Below are 19,800 nucleotides of genomic sequence, written 5' to 3' on the forward strand. Positions count from 1 at the left end.
CATGCATGCGTGAACCTACTTGACAGGCTCGTTAACATACTTCTAGGCTTAATTATGGACTAATGCATGCTCACAAAAACTCATGAAATAGAAATGGGCATGGGCATGGGCATGGGCATGTATAATGTTGTGGTCTACACGTTTGTATATAACATATTGGAGAAGTAATATATGTCTGTGTTACATTCAAGATGCATGAGGTCTCATATTAAGAATCATGGTTTAATGATGCACGTAATGCTTCCTTACTTATCATGACATCAATTTCCTACGAGATGTACATATATATTTGTGATATTCATTTTTATCTATCATGCATGGTGCATCATAATGTCTCTTGGGGTATAAGGTAATTGTATTAACGTACCGATCAACAAATAGGAAGTACATCCATCACAATAATTCACTAGAATATCATGTCATAAATAATAACACGTAGAAAGACGGTATGTTAAGTGTTATTCCAACATTAAGTTCACTTGCAATTTTAGGTTTAACTTTGGACTCCTAAAATTAAACTTAGAGCCTATCTTTAAGCCCACGTCACTTAATTATCTTAAAATCAATTTTAAACTGTACTTAAAATCAATTTTAAACTGTACGAAACATTCTAAATTGTCCAAACAATTGCTATATTAACCATTTTCGGGCCTAAATTGGGTAAAAAAAATGCTTCCAAAATGGCTAAAAAATGTCGAGTTGAGCCAATCGAGCCGAGAAAGCTAACTAAAGATTCTTCTTTTTCAATTCGACTATAACATAAATACTTCAAAAGTTAAACATAATAGATCTATTTTTAACAAACATGTAACCAAATACACATCCTTAAGTTAAAATCACTTACCATGGGTTGACGTACTTATCCACAAGAGTCAGGTAAATAATAAAATGCTTAAAGGGGTAAGTTAAAGTTACGAGGGTCACATACCTAAGATTTAATATTCTATTAGTTATTTTGCAACTAAATATAGTAATGTCATACCGTTGTTTCATTTGAAAAGTAGAGGTACGTGTAAGCTGACCCGAACACGTACATAAAATATATAAATTAAAATAACTTTAATGAAAAGAATTGAATAAAATACTTTTGAAAAAAGATGTTGGGAACTAGATGCCAAAGGCACCTTTACTCAACCCATTTTTGCTTAGCATAAACATTGTATTTCCTTTCCTTTTCCCTTTGTCTTTTTCTTTTAAAAAAAAGATAATATCCATATTCTTCAAAACAAAAATTCTAAAGTATAATTAAAATATATATATATATATATATATATATATATATATATATATATATATATATATATTTCTCAATCATAATGTCTCCAAAGTTAAACTTATTCTTTTAAACGTGAATTATTTTATTTATATATTTTAATTTTTGATTTTGAATGCTAAAAGAAGTTGCAAGCGAGAAGATTAGAGGGAGAGAAGAAGAGACGGGAAAATATAGGGTAAGTAATTTTATTGTTTGAATGCTTTAAGGTTAGTTTAGATGATTGATTGATACATGTTAAATTATGTGCTTTCCTGAAACGATAAGCTATGATATGATTGTTGATGAGAACGTTTTATACATGAATTTTTTGTGTTGCATAATGTTTAAGAACTAATGTTTTCGAGATGTTGGACTTCATGCATGTGTGTGATCATTATAATCATGAAACATCTATATGCTTTTTCTTTGATTTTATGCTCGTTAAAGGGTCCTAAATGCATGAACGTGATACATACAGGGTCAGTGTGTATGAAAATGATGTGTACTAACGATGTTGTATGAAAGTGATACATATCTCAGGTATAAAAAAGGAATTGCAATCCAAAACGAGGTTTTAGGCCATGATAGTCATGTTTGCATGTATATGCATTTTTCAATTCGAGTTCACTTGCTAAATATTCTTGTACTGAACTTTTTTCAATTTTTTTTTTCGAAAAATTTGAGTAAAGAAACATGGTATTTACGGTAAAAATATTAGTATTATTAATGAAATTTTTCAAATTCAACTGTACTTTTCAAATATTTTTAAAATAAAATATTGACGGTTTCACAGTTCTCCAATAGTAAAATATATTTTAACTTCTTTGAAAGTATAAAAGCTATTTTTTAAAGATTTTTTTTAAAAAGTTAAATGGTATATTTTTATTAATTTAGCCAATCAAATATTATCGGTTTCATTACTATTTTTTTTTTGAACCTTTTAAAATTTAAAAGTATTTTTTTTTTTAAATTAAAGATATATTTTTTTAGACAAAACAAAACAAAACAAAATAAAATTGAAATAAATAAAATAAAGAGGAAAACCTAACGATCTTTCATTTTCCTTTCCCTCTCACGTGCGCAACGCCACCTTTTTTTTCTTCTTCGCGCCGTCGTGTTCTCCGTTTCAGCAGCTGAGTGTGCCCGCCTCATCTCTCCCGTCCAGCGCTACCGCCGCCGTCTTCTTTCTTCCGCTCGTGCCGCCGCGGCCTCCGTCCAACGGTATTGCACTGGTTTTCTACTCTCTCGGTATTGCTATTGTTCTACCAATCTCCATCTGTGGCTTTCTTCTCATTTAAAAACAAATTAGGATTTGTATATTGAATACGTTGTTTGATTTTTTTGTTCGTCTGAATAACAACAGCTGAAATGCAACGCAAATACAATAATAATAACAAAAGAAACGGCTGGCAAATTGCGACTCAGTTTGTGTTGGCTGTACCGCCATTTTCTTTTAATTGTTGCATTATTGTTCGTCTCGTCTCTGCTGAAAGTTTCCACTGTTTCTGCGACCATGAATTGAAAATTGAACCGTATTTGTATTGGATATTTGTGGATTATAAATGGGAGAAGACAATGAGTTTTTTGAAAACTGAAATTCTATCCTTCAAATTAATCAGTTTAATAACCTTAACCAATGATACATTGAATTTATAAAAATGAGAATGGTTTATATGCTTTGTATTTCATGTTATTCATTTAAAAGTTATAGATAGGCCAACATGAGTGTAGTATAGACAAAATTCAAGAGATTCACTCGAGAGGAAGGATTTTTTAGATTCAAAATCAAAAGTTTGAAGTCTTATAGTTTGGAGCCTTATGAATTGTGAAATAAAAATTTTATTTTTATTTTTTTGTCTTNATATATATATATATATATATATATATATATATATATATATATATATATATATATTTAAAAATTCAATAATGTACGTAACACTAGATGAAAGTGGAGGTTTAAACTACCAACGTCAATATGATTCAATAGTAATTTTGAAAGTGAGTATAACTCAACGCTAATTGACGTGTACCACAAAAGGTCAGAGGTTTGAATCCTCCATCTCCAACATTGTTGAACTAAAAACAAAAAAGATTCATGTAGTAACGACATATACATTTTAGAGATTTTAGAGATTTTGATTGTTTGAAAATTGTAATTGACGTTTACTCTTTCACTTTAGGTCGAATGGCGGGTTCAACTGAAGGGTTGGGTTCTGCTTCTGCAACTGTGGATGCAGTAGCCGATTCTGCTCCAGGTTCTGAAGAAACTATTAGCAAGAAGTAAGCATTCGGTGAATTTTTTACATTGTTATGTTTTAAGCTTTTGTGTGGAAATGGATGTAAACTTATTTAAGGCTAAGTTTAGTCTTAATAAGTAGAGTTTTTCTGGGGTTCAATTTGATTGTTTTTCTATTTTCGTTTGAAATTCTATTGCTAGTTGGATAGTTTTTCGTCGGAATGATGACTTCTGGAGTCTTGGGGTTGAACTTTGAAATGTTTTCAGTGCACGCAAGAAGGAATTAAAGCTGAAGCAGAAGGAAGAGGAAAGGAGGCGTAAGGAGGAACTCAAGGAGAAAGCCAAACAGGTACTAGATGTCCACCTAAAGATTTGAGCGTGTGTTTAATGCATTAATTAAGAACAGAGCATGGTGAAATAATTATTCACAGGAAATAGAAATCCATGTCGATTGAGATAACCAAATATGATATTTCCCGTTGGCAATCTGTTTAACGACAATGTTTATCTGAAAAGAAATGAGTTGTGAGATGGTTAGATATCTTGCTATATTTTTAACTGCCACGACCGAAAGTTATTTGTGACTGAAATGTACTTATGATGTACCAGGAAGCATCCCAGAGTAAGAAATCTGTAGCAGTTGATGATGAAGAAATGGATCCCACGGTACAACTATAATGCTTTTTATTTTGACAAGTTCTGTTTAAGACCTTTAAGAACGGTTGTGAAACTGATTTATCTGCCTCAATTGTCTTGTTTTTCGCAGCAATATTTTGAAAATAGGCTGAAATATCTTGCATCTCAGAAGGCAGATGGTAAAAATCCATATCCTCACAAGTTTCAGGTTTCGATGTCTCTCCTCGAGTATATTGAGAAATATGGAATTTTAAACAATGGTGATCACCTTGAGGAAGTCTCGGAATCTCTTGCTGGTACTTGAACCAAAAACCATTTTCATGATTCTTTTTTTGTTGATTTCCAAATATCTTTTTTTGATCTTTTTTTTTTTGTCCCATTCAAGGGAGGATAATGAGCAAACGATCCTCCTCCTCGAAGTTGTTATTTTATGATCTTCATGGTTCTGGAGCTAAAATCCAAGTTATGGCTGATGCACGGTATGGAACTATTCTGTATCTGTCTGCACTATTTTAGTTCTAATTGTGAATATTATACTTTATGGTACTTTGGCCACTGTACTTGAACTCCAATTAATGGCTACATTTTTATTTATGTTAAAAGAAAATTTTCAACGTTCTTTTTTAATTTCTGATCCTTTTTTCTTAATGAACTTCATAGTAACTTTTATTTTTTCTTAAAAACAAACTGTTTCATCATATAAGCTACGCGTCTTTTCATGTCTCACTTTTCTTTCTCTGAGAGAATTTCCATTTTTCCACTTTCACGTATACGTTATTTTTTTTATGCTGTCAGTTCTTACCTGCACAATTTTGCTTCATTTATCTCACTTCTGTTTTCATTTTCCATCAATCTCCATAAGAATCATAGATGGTAATAACCTCGTGCTTTTGCATTAATGATTTAAGGCTCATATAAGAATTTTGTTGGAGAATTTGGAATTACGTAGATCCTGGCAAAACCACCTATTATACCCTATCATTTATGTGTCTTGAAGTGCATATGCATCAAAGCTGTTGTCATGTCTTATTTTGTGTTTTATTCCATTGAGACTTGGTTCCTATTTTGTTTTTCAATTCTATGCAAAGGCTATAACATTTCCATTTTAATGATGCAGTGTCTCAGAGCTCGATGAAGCTGAATTTGCAAGGTTACATGCCAGTGTGAAGCGTGGGGATATTGTTGGCGTCACTGGGTTTCCAGGTTGGGCTGCAAGAATTGCCTAGGCTCTTTCCATTTACTAGTATTTTCTCTTTATTTTTCAGAAGTCTAGTCTATGGTGTTTGTTCCACAATTGTCCTTTTCCCTTTCTGGTCCCTTCTGTGTGTTATCATGGCTTGATATATTCCTTGCATAGTTAAGGAAAGAGAGAGGAATTTGCAACATTGAGTTTTTATTCAGTTTTGTTTGATGTCTTTTGACCGAGCAAATTGGAGGAAATCCTTGACGGAGGAAAAAAGCCGAAGAAAAATGTTGGAAGAAGAAAATAACAGAAAAACACAAGAGAGAGAAGACGTATTGAGATTCTACTGAAGACCGGGGATTGGTTTCTCATTAGAGGCATATTTAAATAACAAATCTACGCTAAAAATGGCCCAAGTGGCCAACTAAACCTGCGCCACTTTCCTGTAAACATGGCCAGCTAAAAATATGCAATCCCATTGTACGTGTGTGCGTCAATTCAGATTGACTAAAAACAAGAATCAACTAACTAATTTTAAGGAAAATGTGAATAACCTAAATAAAGGAAAATTGTAGGCTTTTATCTAACATTGTTTCAGTTGTAGTGGGTGTGCATGTTAAAACTGTTGTCCGTCACATCCCCTGCGAGAAATCCTAATAGCAAGCCTTTTATAATTCAATGCCGCTGAAAAACCCATGACTTTGCATTTTCTTCCTTGAGCTCTTTTGTGTTTCTGTTACATGACATTTATCAACATGTTCCATTTTTGCAGGAAAAACAAAAAGGGGAGAACTCAGTATTTTTCCAAAATCATTCATTGTCCTATCTCACTGTCTGCATATGATGCCAAAGCAGAAGGCGGCTTCTGGTTCTGAGAATGCAAATTTGAAGGTAAATAAAACTAGTTTCTCTATCAAGGTTGTTTAGATGAGCCCTCATTATGTTCTCATATATCTGCAGAAAAATGACGCATGGGCCCCAGGTTGTACCAGGAATCCTGAAACCTATATTTTAAAGGATCAGGTATCTATTCCTTTTGTGCCTCTCACTTTCTTTTGTATACTCACCGGATTATCTGTTTCACTTTCTTGTCTAAAGGGCTACAAAAAACCTCACCAATTGGTTGCTAGAAAGTATGCACATGCTAGGTTAGTTATTATGCCCACTAGTAATTGCTGTATCTATGGACAAAAGAAAAATATTGGCATATCAGTTGAAGTAAAGATAGAAAACTTCATTCTAAGAAATAGAGTAAACTACAAGCGGAATTTGAGCTTTAGGTTGTTTGCGATGTGTGTCTAGCACATGGTGTCTTTTTTTCTATATTCTTTGTACATCGTTAATCAAGTTTATATGTTAATAACAAAATACCCTTACTTCAAGAGGTTCCATTAAAATGCATTGTTTGTGTTCAACTTGTATTAGTCAAAGAACATCTTGATCTTCCTGATTCATGTATTATCTCCTGAACTAAGACCAATAGCTGTTTGACTCTATCTGTGTTCCTTGGTTTGTTGAATTTTCATCTCTGATTATCATTCCAAGACTTACTCTTGGAAATATTATGGTATAATATGCTCAATTTCCTTATTCCAGGAAACTCGTTATCGTCAACGATATCTGGATTTGATGTTAAATTTGGAAGTGAGGCAAATATTCAAAACCAGAGCTAAAGTAATCCAATATGTTAGGAAGTTTCTTGACGATCTTGACTTCTTGGAGGTATGTATACTATTGATCATTGCAATTTATGATTTTGGATGGAATGCACCTGTAATTTATTTCTCTATCTTTTTCTTAATGTCTTAACCCTTAGGTTGAGACACCAATGATGAACATGATTGCTGGAGGAGCAGCTGCCCGTCCATTTGTGACCTTCCACAATGATCTCAACATGAAATTGTTTATGCGCATTGCACCTGAACTTTATCTTAAGCAGTTAGTTGTTGGTGGATTGGACCGTGTATATGAGATAGGGAAACAATTTAGAAATGAGGGTATCGATTTGACTCATAATCCCGAGTTCACCACCTGCGAGTTCTACATGGCATTTGCAGACTACTATGATTTGATGGAACTCACTGAGAAAATGCTAAGTGGTAATGCTAAAACTTCGGACTTGAGCCCCTTTTTGTAGTTTGACTCCTCTGCTGTGAGTTTCTTTTAATTGTATCTTTTCATTTCTTCTCAATGAAAGTTGGTGTATCATAAGAAGTGTTAAAACTACGGATGTTGCATGTTAACTCCTTTGAATTCTCCATCATCGCCTTTCCCAGTTTCCATCTTTATCAACTTGTATCTCTACTCTGACACGGTTGCGACTGAAATAGGAATGGTGAAGGAGCTTACAGGTGGCTATAAAGTAAAATATCATTCAAATGGGCTTGACAATGATCCGATTGAGATTGACTTCACTCCCCCTTTCAGGTCTGTTTGCAATAATTTTGTTTAGCCCATGTATGAATTGAACTGTGCTGACCAGAATCTTATTTGGGATTATCTTGAATATGTTTAATGTACTGCAGGAGGATTGACATGATAGAGGAATTAGAAAAAATGGCAAATCTTAATATACCCAAGAACTTGGCCAGTGATGAAGCTAATAAATATCTTAGAGAGGCATGCCTGAAGTTTGAAATCAAATGTCCTCCACCTGAAACAACTGCTCGCTTGCTGGATAAAGTAATTCTCTTAATCATATTATCTTATCTTTAGAAACTAATCTTGTTTAGATAAGATATCATATGACATGAGGAACAGGAAATATACGAGAAGAGAATCTTACTTCTGGAAAATTTACACTAATACATCTTTTACAACAGTATTAAAGTAAATTTTTTGGCAGCTTGTGGGACATTTCCTAGAAGAAACGTGCGTGAATCCTGCTTTTATCATCAATCATCCCGAGATTATGAGTCCTTTGGCAAAGTGGCATAGAGCAAGACCTAGTCTAACTGAACGCTTTGAATTGTTCATCAACAAACATGAAGTAAGCTACCAAAACTCAACAATAATTAGTTTTCTGTTCTTACTTGATCAGACATGTGTCTGTATGTGTGCATGCCTTTGTGCTTCTGCTGTTAACATTTAATGGCTATTCAGGTATGTAATGCGTACACTGAATTGAATGATCCTGTTGTACAACGTCAGCGGTTTGCTGAACAACTCAAGGTATCCTGTAGTAAATACACAAATACAGTAGAGTTAAAACCCTAAAACATAAATGATGATTTGTGGAATGGATTGATGATTTGTTGGGTTTTATATTACTTGATTTCTTTAACAGGATCGACAGTCGGGTGATGATGAAGCAATGGCTTTGGATGAAACATTTTGTACGTCTCTTGATTATGGATTGCCTCCTACTGGTGGCTGGGGAATGGGCATTGACCGGCTAGCTATGTTGTTAACGGATTCGCAGAACATCAAGGTTTGTGTTTCACCCCTGTTTTCTTCTGGTGATGCATACTCGTGAAATCTTTTTTTCTCATGCTGTTCTTTTTGTGAAAACAGGAGGTTCTTCTCTTCCCAGCCATGAAGCCTCAAGATGAACCACCAGCTCCCAAAGGTGCATACTATATAATTCCTTGTCTCTAGCTATTAACTTATTTTGGGTGTCATTACTGACAATGCCTTACCTATTTAGAAACAGAACCTGTTTAATTTTGTTATTTCGAAAACACCCCATTTTTGTTTCTTGATTTTCATAGTGCTCAGGCGCAACTTTTATTTAGATTTTCAGGGGGAAAATGGATGGTTTGCTAATCCTAAAGTTGTTCAAAATGAACTTATTGTTTGTTTTTCGAGTACTAGACTGCATTTGCACCAAAGCCTGAAGAAGAGGATCTTAATCCCTCTTTTTGCGCTTTCTTACGAGAGCTTTTGATGGTAATGCCTTCCATTTATTTTCCTCCCTTTTTCAGCATCTGCAGGAGTATAGGGATTACAACATGAGGGAAAACCAAGAGGTGCGTTTGCCATCATGCATTTATTTTATTATGTTAAAAATTTTGGTCCACATTTTTCAGCTCCCCCGTGTCGAAGCATTTTTTTTTTTGGAGCTTATATGGTTATCTTTTATAAACTGATTGTGAATGCATAAGTGTCTAATTTTACGTCCCAAGTTCTTTCAAAATATTCATCTATGTACATTACTCTTATTAGCTTTCTTACTATGCAATCCAACTTAGAAGAATGGAAGTAGAAACGTTGCGAATGAAGTGAGATATTGGGCTGAATTTCTGAACTCATTTGAGAAATCTGGGCTGATTATATTCTTCTTTCATACGATTTGGATCAGAATTCTCTTTAACTCATGGTGGAAGGCTCTGAACTGAACATTATCTCCAAGATCTTCTCAACATGCATGCACAGTAATAACTCACTCATGTATGGACAGAATTCACCCTGATAAGGCCGAGTGGTTTTTCTATTTAGAAGTAGTCATAAAAAATTTAATGAACACCAGATATTAACCATGTAAATTAGTCCAGTTCAGTCATTCTACAACACTGAAAATCTCCTAGTTCTGTAGTTCAATATTTCACAAGAATGGAAAGGAGAATGGTTGCTATCTCAAAGAGGGTGAAATTAAGGGTTCTAAAAAAATGGTGAGTTGGAACAAACTGAATCAACTGGGTTGGTTCGGTTATTCCCGAAACATTGACCATCTCGGTTTGTTTCTTTATTGAGAAATAACACGTGGCTTGGACACGTGTGGAATATCTTACTCATGGTGATTGCAACATAAACTTAACTGTGGGTGTAATTCGATATACTTTTTCAAGTTTTAGATTTAAATCGATGAAATAGTAAGTTCATCGATTCTTTCTCAGGCAACAAAATGAATGGAGTAGGTGGAATAATGCCCACTTCTTTCTTCCCCTGATTAGACATCTCATCATCTCCCTCTTAAGAAACTTCGTCGCTTTTTCATTCCTCATGGCTATTGTAGTTTGTCTTGGTCATACGTGTTGCTCATTGTTCCTCACAGCTAACAGAATCCAGCGTCCAAGCTTCATAGCTCACCAATCTAATGTCCCTCCCATCACTCCCTCATCCCTCATTTTACCCTCTCATTTCGGCCCTCAGAGTACAGGTCGAGTTTTGATCATGACCCAAGCTAGTATGCCCAAGATATTATTTGGGCTTAGGTCAAGCCCATTGGATCAAAGTTTGGATCATCAAGCTCATGCAAGATTTGAGTTGGCCCAGACTAGTCCATCAAATATGGTGTAGATAGCAATACAAATTCCATTCTAAAAAAATGGTCAAGAGAAAATCTGAAATTTAGCCACTATGAAATTAGGAGTGGCTTTGCCTATATTTTTTCCATATTTACCCCTGAAATCCTCAACCACACCCTAAATTTCAACCCTCGAATCTTGTTCACATATTTTGAATTTATCTTTTTTCATTTCAATTCTTTTGTGATCTTATCTCACTTCCAGATATATATCTTTTTTGTGATCTTATCTCATTTCAAATGTGGCCAGGACTCACATTTGAAGAACTTAACATACAACTTATTGGCTCTTAGAGTTGTCAACAACCTTCTTAAGATACATGAGTAAACTAAAATATCGTCGATGAACACAATTGTAAACGTTTTTAGAACTCTTTGAGCACTTTACTCATCAAATCCATAAAGACTAAAGCATTAGTCTGTCCAAAAAATGTTACTCTAAACTGGTAATGCCCAAATTTAAAAATTTGTTTTAAGGAATGTTGCGCTCCCTTATCATCAATTAATAATAGTCTAACCGAAGGTTGATCTTAGAACATAACTTCCTCATTAAACAAGTCATCAATTTGCAACAAAGAGTATTTGTTTTCTATAGTCATTGTATTTTGTTTCTGGTAGTCTATGCACAGGCATATAGACTCATCATTCCTCTTTACAAATAGAACACTTGGGCGTATGAAGCCCTTATGTAAGAGTTTTTGAATATGCAATTTCAACTCTTTGAGTTCTATTGAGACCACTTGTATAGATCCCTAAAGATAGGTTGTCCCTAGCTCAAGCTTAGTGTTAAACTTGACATATCGCTCTCTAAGGATCACCTCCATTCACAAACTCCCTCAAATCTTCTTGTGCTCTATCATTGATCAACTTTGCCAACTAAAGGAAAAGGACATTGCTCTTAGGCATATGTGCTACTACAAACCCTCGAATGTCAGCTTTCAAGCCCATAACAAATCGTTTGACTTTCTTTGCCACTGTATCTACTAGTTCTATGCTAAATTGAGACAAACTCTCTCGTACTCATTGACAATCCTGTTCTCCTGTCGGAGTTGCAGAAACTTTAACTGTCTCATAAACTACGCCATCGGTGTAATGTATTCTTGAGAAATGTTTTCTTAAACTATGTCCAAGTGATTGACCCGTTATAGACATTAATAGACCTTGAGCAAAACTGCCACCAAAGTCGTTCATCCTCACGTAACATAAAGGTTGCACATCCTACTTGATGGTCCTTTACGGCGGAATTTTTTCTACGTCGCAAACAACCATAATTAAACTACTACCGAGTCTCGAGATAACCCTTCAGTTTGAGGTCACACCCCTTAAAGTATCTCAGCTACCTCCCCTCCTAAGTTGTGCCCCTGTATCTTGGGTTTAGGCTACCAGCCCAACAATAGCTACATGCACTAGAAATTGCAAAGCTTCTATAATCGTCATCCTCGAGATGTCTGGGTTCATTTTGGCAGGCTGCTCCTAAGATGGAGCCCCCACTGCTGGGTTTGGATTCAGGCTAGCAGGTTGATCCTGGGATGGAGCCTCGACTGTTGGGTTTGTCCTAGCCCTTGGAAGCCTACCTCGCTTCCCCTGCCTTTCTCTCCCTCTACTGCGTGGTCGCATGCTGATTTCTACAAGTTTTTAGGTTAGTTTCTTAGTTTGATATCTTATCTATGAAAGTACTATATATATCTATATATATATATATATATATATATATTTTAAGATTTCTTACCTTAGCTTGAAATTTTCACGAAGTTTTTTTATTTTAGATTTAATCTTGAAATTCAAATAAACGAAACAAAGTTACTGTGAGATTTTACAATGGTTGGAAAGGGGAACGAAATATTTCTTATAGGGGTGTGGAAAACCTCTCTTTAGTCAACATGTTTTAAAAACCTTGAGGGGAAGCCTGAATGGGAAAGCCCAAAGAGGACAATATCTGCTAGCCGTGGGCTTGGACTATTACAAATGGTATCAGAGCCAGACACCGAATGGTGTGCTAGTGAGAACGCTGGCCCCCAGGAGGGTGGATCGTAAAGTCCCACTTCGGTTGGAGAGGGGAAGAAAGTATTCATTATAAAGGTGTGGAAACCTCTCCGTAACATACACATTTTAAACCCAATAGGGGTGGATTGTAAGATCCCATTTCGGCCTTATAAATGTGTGAAAACCTTTCACTAGCAGACACGTTTTAAAAACCTTGAGGGAAAACTCGAAAGGGAAAGCCCAAAGAGGACAATATCTGCTAGCGGTGGACTTGAGCTATTACAAACGGTATCAGAGTCAAACACCGAATGGTGTGCTTGCAAGAACGCTGGCTCCCAGGGGGTGGATTGTGAAATCCCACACCGACCTTATAAAAGTGTGGAAATCTCTCACTAGCAGACACGCTTTAAAACCTTGAGGGGAAGCCCAAAAGGAAAAACTCAAATAAAACAATATCAATATCTTTGGGCAATGGCCTGGATAAGATGTATAAACATAAAACTAAATAAAATAAAAAATCCAACCTTTAATTTGACAAGACACATATATAACAACTAAAGTAAAATCTGAAAACAAAATAGACAAAATAAGATTTGAGTTTTTAGATGCACTATCTCTATAACCAAATAGTATTGTTCTTATAAAACTTCTATTTCTTTCGGCTCATTGTTGTGCTGCTGTTTGATCTTCATGGCTTATAGCTTTGTCGCTCATTCATTCCTCATGGCTATTCCAGTTTGTTTTGGTCGCGTTTTTTATTGCTCTATTGTTCCTCACAGCTCACGTTCTTGTGTCTTATTTCAGCCTCATTCAGATGGCTCGACTCTAAGGTTAGTACACAAGGCCCAAGTTAGCATGAATAATAAGAGTGATAGTTGAAGCAAGCATATGGACATCAAATATCTAGCCATAAGAGAATGAGTTAAAGACGAGAAATTTTTCATTCAACACATTAGCACCAAGTTCTCTTAAATGCTCTTGCATACGCTACTCAGGATAGTGTTGTCAATAGAACACAATCTTTAAGTAATGTCAATAGTGTTCGTTCTCTCGTGATAGACATGCCATGTGAAATATTTGACTATTTGAGAGATTTTCGTAAATGGAAGTGATGTGAGTAAAGTGGGGTTGATGGAATGAAAATGTAATGACTCTTACTCAGGATTCAACACTTGATGACGCTAACATTCTCTTGCATCCCTTTTGATTGTCACATTACTTGCTCACTTCTAAGAGTGAAGACTGTCTCTATAGACTAACACGAGTTCTTCTAGCATGTTTCGTCCTCTCTCACATGCATCGTACAAAAATTTTTAGGAGGTCACCCAACATAGAACTGCCAAAAGCAAAGTATAGTTTTAGGCATTTCTTAGCCATCATATTCTCAGGATCGTTCTCTTACGGACGTGGTCTCAGTTCATTTATATTCTCATCTTTTACTCTGGTATCACAGAAAACCATTTGGAAGATAAAAGGAAGTATAGAAACAAGTCCTAAAGGGACCTAAGATGAGGGTAAAGTTAACGAGAAGAAAAAACAAGAGATTTCAACAAACTTCTAGCAAAACTGAAATGGTAAGGAAACTTAGAAGAACCGAGAATAGAGGCTATATAAGCAAAGTCAAAGGAAGATCGATAAAGACGAGAGAACAAATGATTAAGTGGTTGTTTCTCCTCCGATTATCTTTCAAAATATAAATCATCGACCCATTTTCACTACAGAACCTGAAGAAGCTAGAGAACGAGTTTCTAAAAGTAACCTTTCATCTTACTTATTGGGAAGAGAACCATTGTAAGCCACAAAGCATTGATTTTTGAAAGGGAATGGGCACACCCATTTTGTAAGAAGGCCTCATTTCAATTTCAAATTATGTATATATGAAGGTCATAGTGTGATTGATAGGCATAAATAGAATCTCCCACCTCAAATGGGACCCTCCACCCTCTTTGGATGCCCTTCCCACTACTACACCCTAATGAGCTTTTCCACCCTACAAAACATGTAGCAAGGAATCTTGAATAATGACATTATATAAGTCAAAATCCCACTCAAATTCAATTAGATTCCCATTCACAAAACTATTTGTTCGGACCCTAAACTTTTAATTTTACCAGTGACTCGTTCAACATTTTTCGAAATTACCAACCTACTTGACACGATATCAAGAATCTGTCCGAAAAATATTTTTACAGTGAGCTATTAGAACACAAAAAGTCGCCTAAGAACTTATTAGACTCCTCAAAGTTCGAGAACTAAATAGATACAAATTTGAAAAAAAAAATGAGAAGCTCGAATGGTTTACAATTAATACCTACAAGGTTTTCGTTCCCGTGAATCTTAAGCTAGAAAAGGAAAGGTAAATGTTCTAAAAGATAAAAACAAATCTCTCACACGTGTTAAACCATTTTTTTCTTTTTTCTTTTTTTCTTTTATCTATTTTAATTAATATAATATTATTATTTAACTAACATATTTTATTTTAATGATTTTAAAAAAATTATTTAAAAAATAGAAGAAAGAAATCAATTTGATTTTGGTTTCTGTTGACGCCATGTTTCTTAATTATTTATCAATTTTTCATATGGTAATTAATAAATCATTGTTCTATTTTCTTGTGCAAGTAGGAGAGGAATTACAATTAATTTTTTTTATTTTTTATTTTTGGTTAGTTATAATAATTAAAATTATAAAATAATGTTCGAGTAAGATAAGAAGTCAATCACAAATAGAACTCTAAATTAATAATAGTCTACGTTAATATCAAAACGCTCGTATCATTTATAAAGGTGTACCCTTTTCTTTTTACTTTTTTTTTTTCTATATTAGTTCCATATGATATGTTCGATGACCTATTGATTAAAGGAAATTTGGATATCGGGACTGGGTCGTATGAGACGAGAGCAAAGATATACGCATGAAAATTTTTACGAGCAAACTTCACTACAAATGATTTTTTTTTTTTTTTTCACATTTTTTAATGTTATCCAAAAAAAAAAAAAACATAAAACATAAAACAAAAGTCAAAGGTCAAAAGGAGCTAAGTCATAAGACAAAATAACACTCAAATTTCAACAAAAGCAACTCTCAATGGAAGTAAATTTCAAATTAAAAAAGAAAAGAAAAGAAAAATTGTCTGAGGTTGAGAAAGTGGGTACTTTACTCCATTGCAAAAATGAGGTTATTAACTTATAAGAATGGCTCCTTTACATCTGGATCTGCTCCGACCCACCGCTTGTAGATATTGTCTTTTTTAGGCTTTCCGTTTCAGGCTTCTCCTCAAGGTTTTTAAAACCCGTCTACTAGGGAAATATTTCCACACCCATGTAAAGAGTGTTCAACAATCCACCCCCTTCAAGGCCTAGCATCTTTCTTAGCACTCGTTCCTTTCTCCAATCAATGTGGGACCCCTACCAATTCCACCTCCCTTCGGAGCCCAACGTCCTTACTGGCATGTCGCCTCATATCTACCCCCTTCAGGGAACAACCTCCTCACTGTCACATCACCCGGTGTTTTGACTCTAATACCATTTGTAACGACTCAGGCCCACTGCTAGCAAATATTGTCCTCTTTGGGCTTTCCCTTTCGGGCTTCCCCTCAAGGTTGTTAAAACGTGTCTACTAGGGAAATGTTTCCATGCCCCAACCAATGTGGGATCTAACAGGATCACTGGACGTAGTGCCAACAAGGACGTTGGCTCCCAAGAAAGGTGAATTCAGATTGTGAGATCCCGCATTGGTTGGAGAGGGAAACGAAACATTTTTTTATAAGAGTGTAGAATCTTTTCTTAACATACGCGTTTTAAAATCGTGAGATTGACAGTGATACGAAAGAGGCCCAGACGAACAATATCTCTTAATGATAGGTTTGAGTTGTTAGATGAGTAACGGATCAGTCAATTTTGTTAACCCACTTACCCATTTATCAAAAGCAAATCAAAATCGAACTTGAATTCCACCAATGACTTCCAAACATGACGATCTTCAACCCTTTTGGTATCAATTTCTTTGCACATTGTCGCATTTGTTTATGTTCCTCTCCTTTTTTTTTGCCTTATTCAAATTGTTATATCATTAAAGTAATGAATTTAAGGTATTGATTAGGTCACCATATGTTTGTTTTTTTTGCCCAAATGAATCTCATGGCTTTGCCGTAGACGCTTTATTCACTTCCTATATTGCATCATCTCTCAATTCGTTGTTTTCCTCAATTAGACCTTTACCCGAGTATACGTGATGTGTCTTCATATTTAAATACGAATTATTAATGAATAAAATCGACCTAATTTTTGCACCTAATTTCATCTCGTGTTTTCTTTTTTCGCTTCTGTTAGGTGGAAAATCAAATAGATCTGGGTTTATGTTACAAAGGGAACGTGATTCGTTTTCACGTGTTTTTTTAAATTCTAATACTTTATTTCGTAAAGATTTTATATTTTGTTTTATTAATACTTTTCACCCATTTGAAAAAAAAAAAAAAAAAACTTATAAATTATTATTATTAGTATATATTTAAAAAAGGGCAAATATGTAAAAACTTATTTTTAATTATCTTACCTTTTAATATTGTAAAGATAAAAATAAATTAGATAAATCATAAAAGAATTATGTTTAAAAAGAATTTATAATTTTTATTATTAATAATTATTTCATCAGTCAATTATATATTCAATTATAGCACCGACAATTTTAAGTAATTAAATAAATATAAAAATAAATATTGTAAATGACGAGTAATTAATTAATTAATTGTTGTATTAAATAAATAAAATAAAATAAATTGTGAATTTATGTTTGAAAGGGTAGTAATGACTTTTGCACATCCCATTGAATGCTTCCAAGCTGGAAGTGGTGAAGTGGGAAATCTTATCACATGCCTTTGATAATCATTATGATGATCCTCTCTACCATCCTAGTCAATATTGCCCCAATTTCTTTATATATATATATAAATGATGAACGGATAAGGATTTGGCACCTGATATTCCCGACATTCTCGTGACATTTCCTGCGACATAGTTACGTTACTTCTTGTTTGTAAGAGTGAGAGTTTTATCTCTACAAACCAACACGAGTTCTTCCAACATGTTTTGTTATCACCCAATGTAGAATTGCTCAAAGCAGAACGTGCTTAACCATGTAGTTCTTATGATTGAGTCATCGAAAAGGAAAGTGCACATTGTTGGTATAGGTAGAGACTTTCAATTCTTTTAAACTTTTCTTAGTCATCCTATCTTCAAGATTGCTCTTGTTCGAATGTGGGTTCGGTTTATTCACATACCTGTAAATTAACGTTTTTCAAATAGAATCTAACAAGAGATGTAAAGTTATATACTTATGAAAGTTTAAGGTTTAAATTTGTAACGTCCCGAAAGGGGTAGATTGGGTGGGGGACCCACATTGATAGAAGAAAGTAACGAGTTCTAGTGAGGACGTTGGGTCTCGAAGCGAGGTGGATTGTGAGAATCTCACATTGGTTGGAGAGAAGAACAAAACACCCTTTATAAGGTGTGGAAACCTTTTTCTAGAAGGCTCGTTTTAAAAACCTTGAGTAGAAGCTCGGGAAAGCCCAAAGAAGACAATATCTGCTAGCAGCGGGCTCGAGACTTTTTTTTTTTTTTTTTTTTTTTGAGTCAAAGATGCATTTATTTATTAAAAGGGTAGGCATATTATTGAGCGAAGCATTTAGTTATTATATTTAAAAATAAAGAAAAAAAGTGTGTTAATAATTGAAGATTGCCAACTCAAAGTGGTGGAGTGTGTTGGGTGTGTTTGAAATCAATGCAAAATGAAGAACAAACTTCTTCACATGCTTTTGTGTCAATATTCCCATGCCGGTGCTTATTACAAAATTTCAATATTAGTTTTAAAATACGTATATCTTAACAAATTAAATTACTCGGGTTCCAAGTGCGGCACTTGAGTAAAAAACATGAATGAACCTAGAGCGGCTCCGAGGATAGGATGACTAATAAAGGCTTAAAATAATTGAAAGTCACCACCTATACCAATAAGATACACATTTCTCTTCAGTGACTCAATCATAAAAACTTTACAGTTAAACGTGGTTTGCTTTGAGTAATTTTATGTTGAGTAACCTCGGAATTTTCCTAGTATATATGTGAGTGAGGAGAAAGCATCCTGAAAGGACTCGTGTTGATCAGTGGGGATAATCTTCACTCTTAGAAGCGAGAAAGGACTCGTGTTGATCTGTGGGGATAATCTTCACTCTTAAAAGTTAGAAGTGAGCAATGTGATCATGTCACTAGAGATGCTTTAATCCGTTGTTCATTGGGTCGCTTTCACAATCAATTCTTAAAAACCGTCCAACAAACATGTTCCAAGAATTAGATATCCGTCTTTCAAAACAACAACCTAATAGAATTAAAAACCAAATTCATGGCAAATAATTGAAGAACATTCAAAATGGGTTAGGAGAAAGAATAAAGTGCAATTACAAAAAATGTTGAGACACTAAATAACAAAAATAAATAAATAAATAAAAATCTCCATTGATGATGGCCATTGAAAAGCTTGGTGCATGGTTCACTTTGTGTGGCCACGCAAGAGGACTTTTTGTGAAAAAGAAAGGCAAAAACCAAAAGAGCCGAAAGGCCAACCTTTGTTAGTGGAACTTATGTACCTTCCATATTATTCCTCTACACTTCAACCTCTCCATCTCATCCAAAGTACCCAACAAAGCTAACATTGCTAACCCTACACGGTTCGACATGACGATTTTCTGGGCAAACATCGATTATCTTTTTGATTTCATGTTGCAAAAGTGTTCGGTAATGAATACTGATGAGAGATGTTGACAATACGAACGTAAGCACTGTTGATTTGAGACTAGTTTAACAAGTTTCATACTGTAACAGCTCAAGCTCATCGCTAGCAGATATTATCTTTTTTGGGCTTTCCTTTTCGGACTTCCCTCAAGGTTTTTAAAACGCGTTTACTAGAGAGAGGTTTCCATACCCTTATAAAGAATGTTCGTTTTCTTCCCCAACCAATGTGGGATCTCACAATTGAGCAACTGTAACAACTCTAGATTTCCACGTACTTAGAGTCGCTACTAATGTCTCGTGCTCATCTATAATGCAGAAATATAACTCTTACATGAACATCTAGCGTAAACTTCGAAAAACGCTTAAAGGAATTTATTCTCTAGAAAACACAGTTATGGTCTTACATGTTTAAATACAAATTACTAAAAGAGAAAATAAAAGCAATACAAAATAATTTAAAACAATGAAAAACAT

The 19,800-nt window shown here is 34.6% G+C and overlaps 1 protein-coding gene across 6 annotated transcripts; it reads left to right on the top strand.

The window, feature by feature from the left end:
- Nucleotides 1–1,348: 1,348 nt before the first annotated feature.
- LOC111798837 (lysine--tRNA ligase, cytoplasmic-like) lies at nucleotides 1,349–13,712 on the top strand. 6 transcript variants are annotated; one of them, XM_023682180.1, is made up of 19 exons: nucleotides 1,349–1,451; nucleotides 3,439–3,538; nucleotides 3,762–3,843; nucleotides 4,104–4,160; nucleotides 4,261–4,426; nucleotides 4,516–4,609; nucleotides 5,248–5,333; nucleotides 6,086–6,204; nucleotides 6,274–6,336; nucleotides 6,910–7,035; nucleotides 7,130–7,412; nucleotides 7,644–7,740; nucleotides 7,839–7,995; nucleotides 8,159–8,302; nucleotides 8,416–8,484; nucleotides 8,600–8,743; nucleotides 8,827–8,881; nucleotides 9,237–9,281; nucleotides 13,346–13,712. In XM_023682180.1, the coding sequence occupies exons 2-18, from the start codon at nucleotides 3,444–3,446 to the stop codon at nucleotides 9,251–9,253; spliced, it is 1,854 nt and encodes a 617-aa protein (XP_023537948.1). In that variant the 5' UTR covers nucleotides 1,349–1,451; nucleotides 3,439–3,443; the 3' UTR covers nucleotides 9,254–9,281; nucleotides 13,346–13,712. The 6 variants fall into 6 exon arrangements, with proteins under 6 accessions (XP_023537948.1, XP_023537946.1, XP_023537947.1 ...); XM_023682178.1 differs by lacking the exon at nucleotides 1,349–1,451 and adding an exon at nucleotides 2,300–2,476; XM_023682179.1 differs by lacking the exons at nucleotides 1,349–1,451; nucleotides 13,346–13,712 and adding exons at nucleotides 2,300–2,476; nucleotides 9,614–9,893.
- The last annotated feature ends 6,088 nt before the right edge of the window (nucleotides 13,713–19,800 follow it).

Source organism: Cucurbita pepo, chromosome LG07 (assembly GCF_002806865.2).
Source record: "Cucurbita pepo subsp. pepo cultivar mu-cu-16 chromosome LG07, ASM280686v2, whole genome shotgun sequence".
Lineage (NCBI taxonomy): Eukaryota > Viridiplantae > Streptophyta > Magnoliopsida > Cucurbitales > Cucurbitaceae > Cucurbita > Cucurbita pepo.

Bases quoted from the DNA above. Each gene is read 5' to 3' on its own strand.
- LOC111798837 (XM_023682180.1), top strand. From the start codon at position 3,444: ATGGCGGGTTCAACTGAAGGGTTGGGTTCTGCTTCTGCAACTGTGGAT. The intron at 7,741-7,838 runs GTCTGTTTGCAA...AATGTACTGCAG, and splicing joins GACTTCACTCCCCCTTTCAG to GAGGATTGACATGATAGAGG. The intron at 8,485-8,599 runs GTATCCTGTAGT...TTTCTTTAACAG, and splicing joins GGTTTGCTGAACAACTCAAG to GATCGACAGTCGGGTGATGA.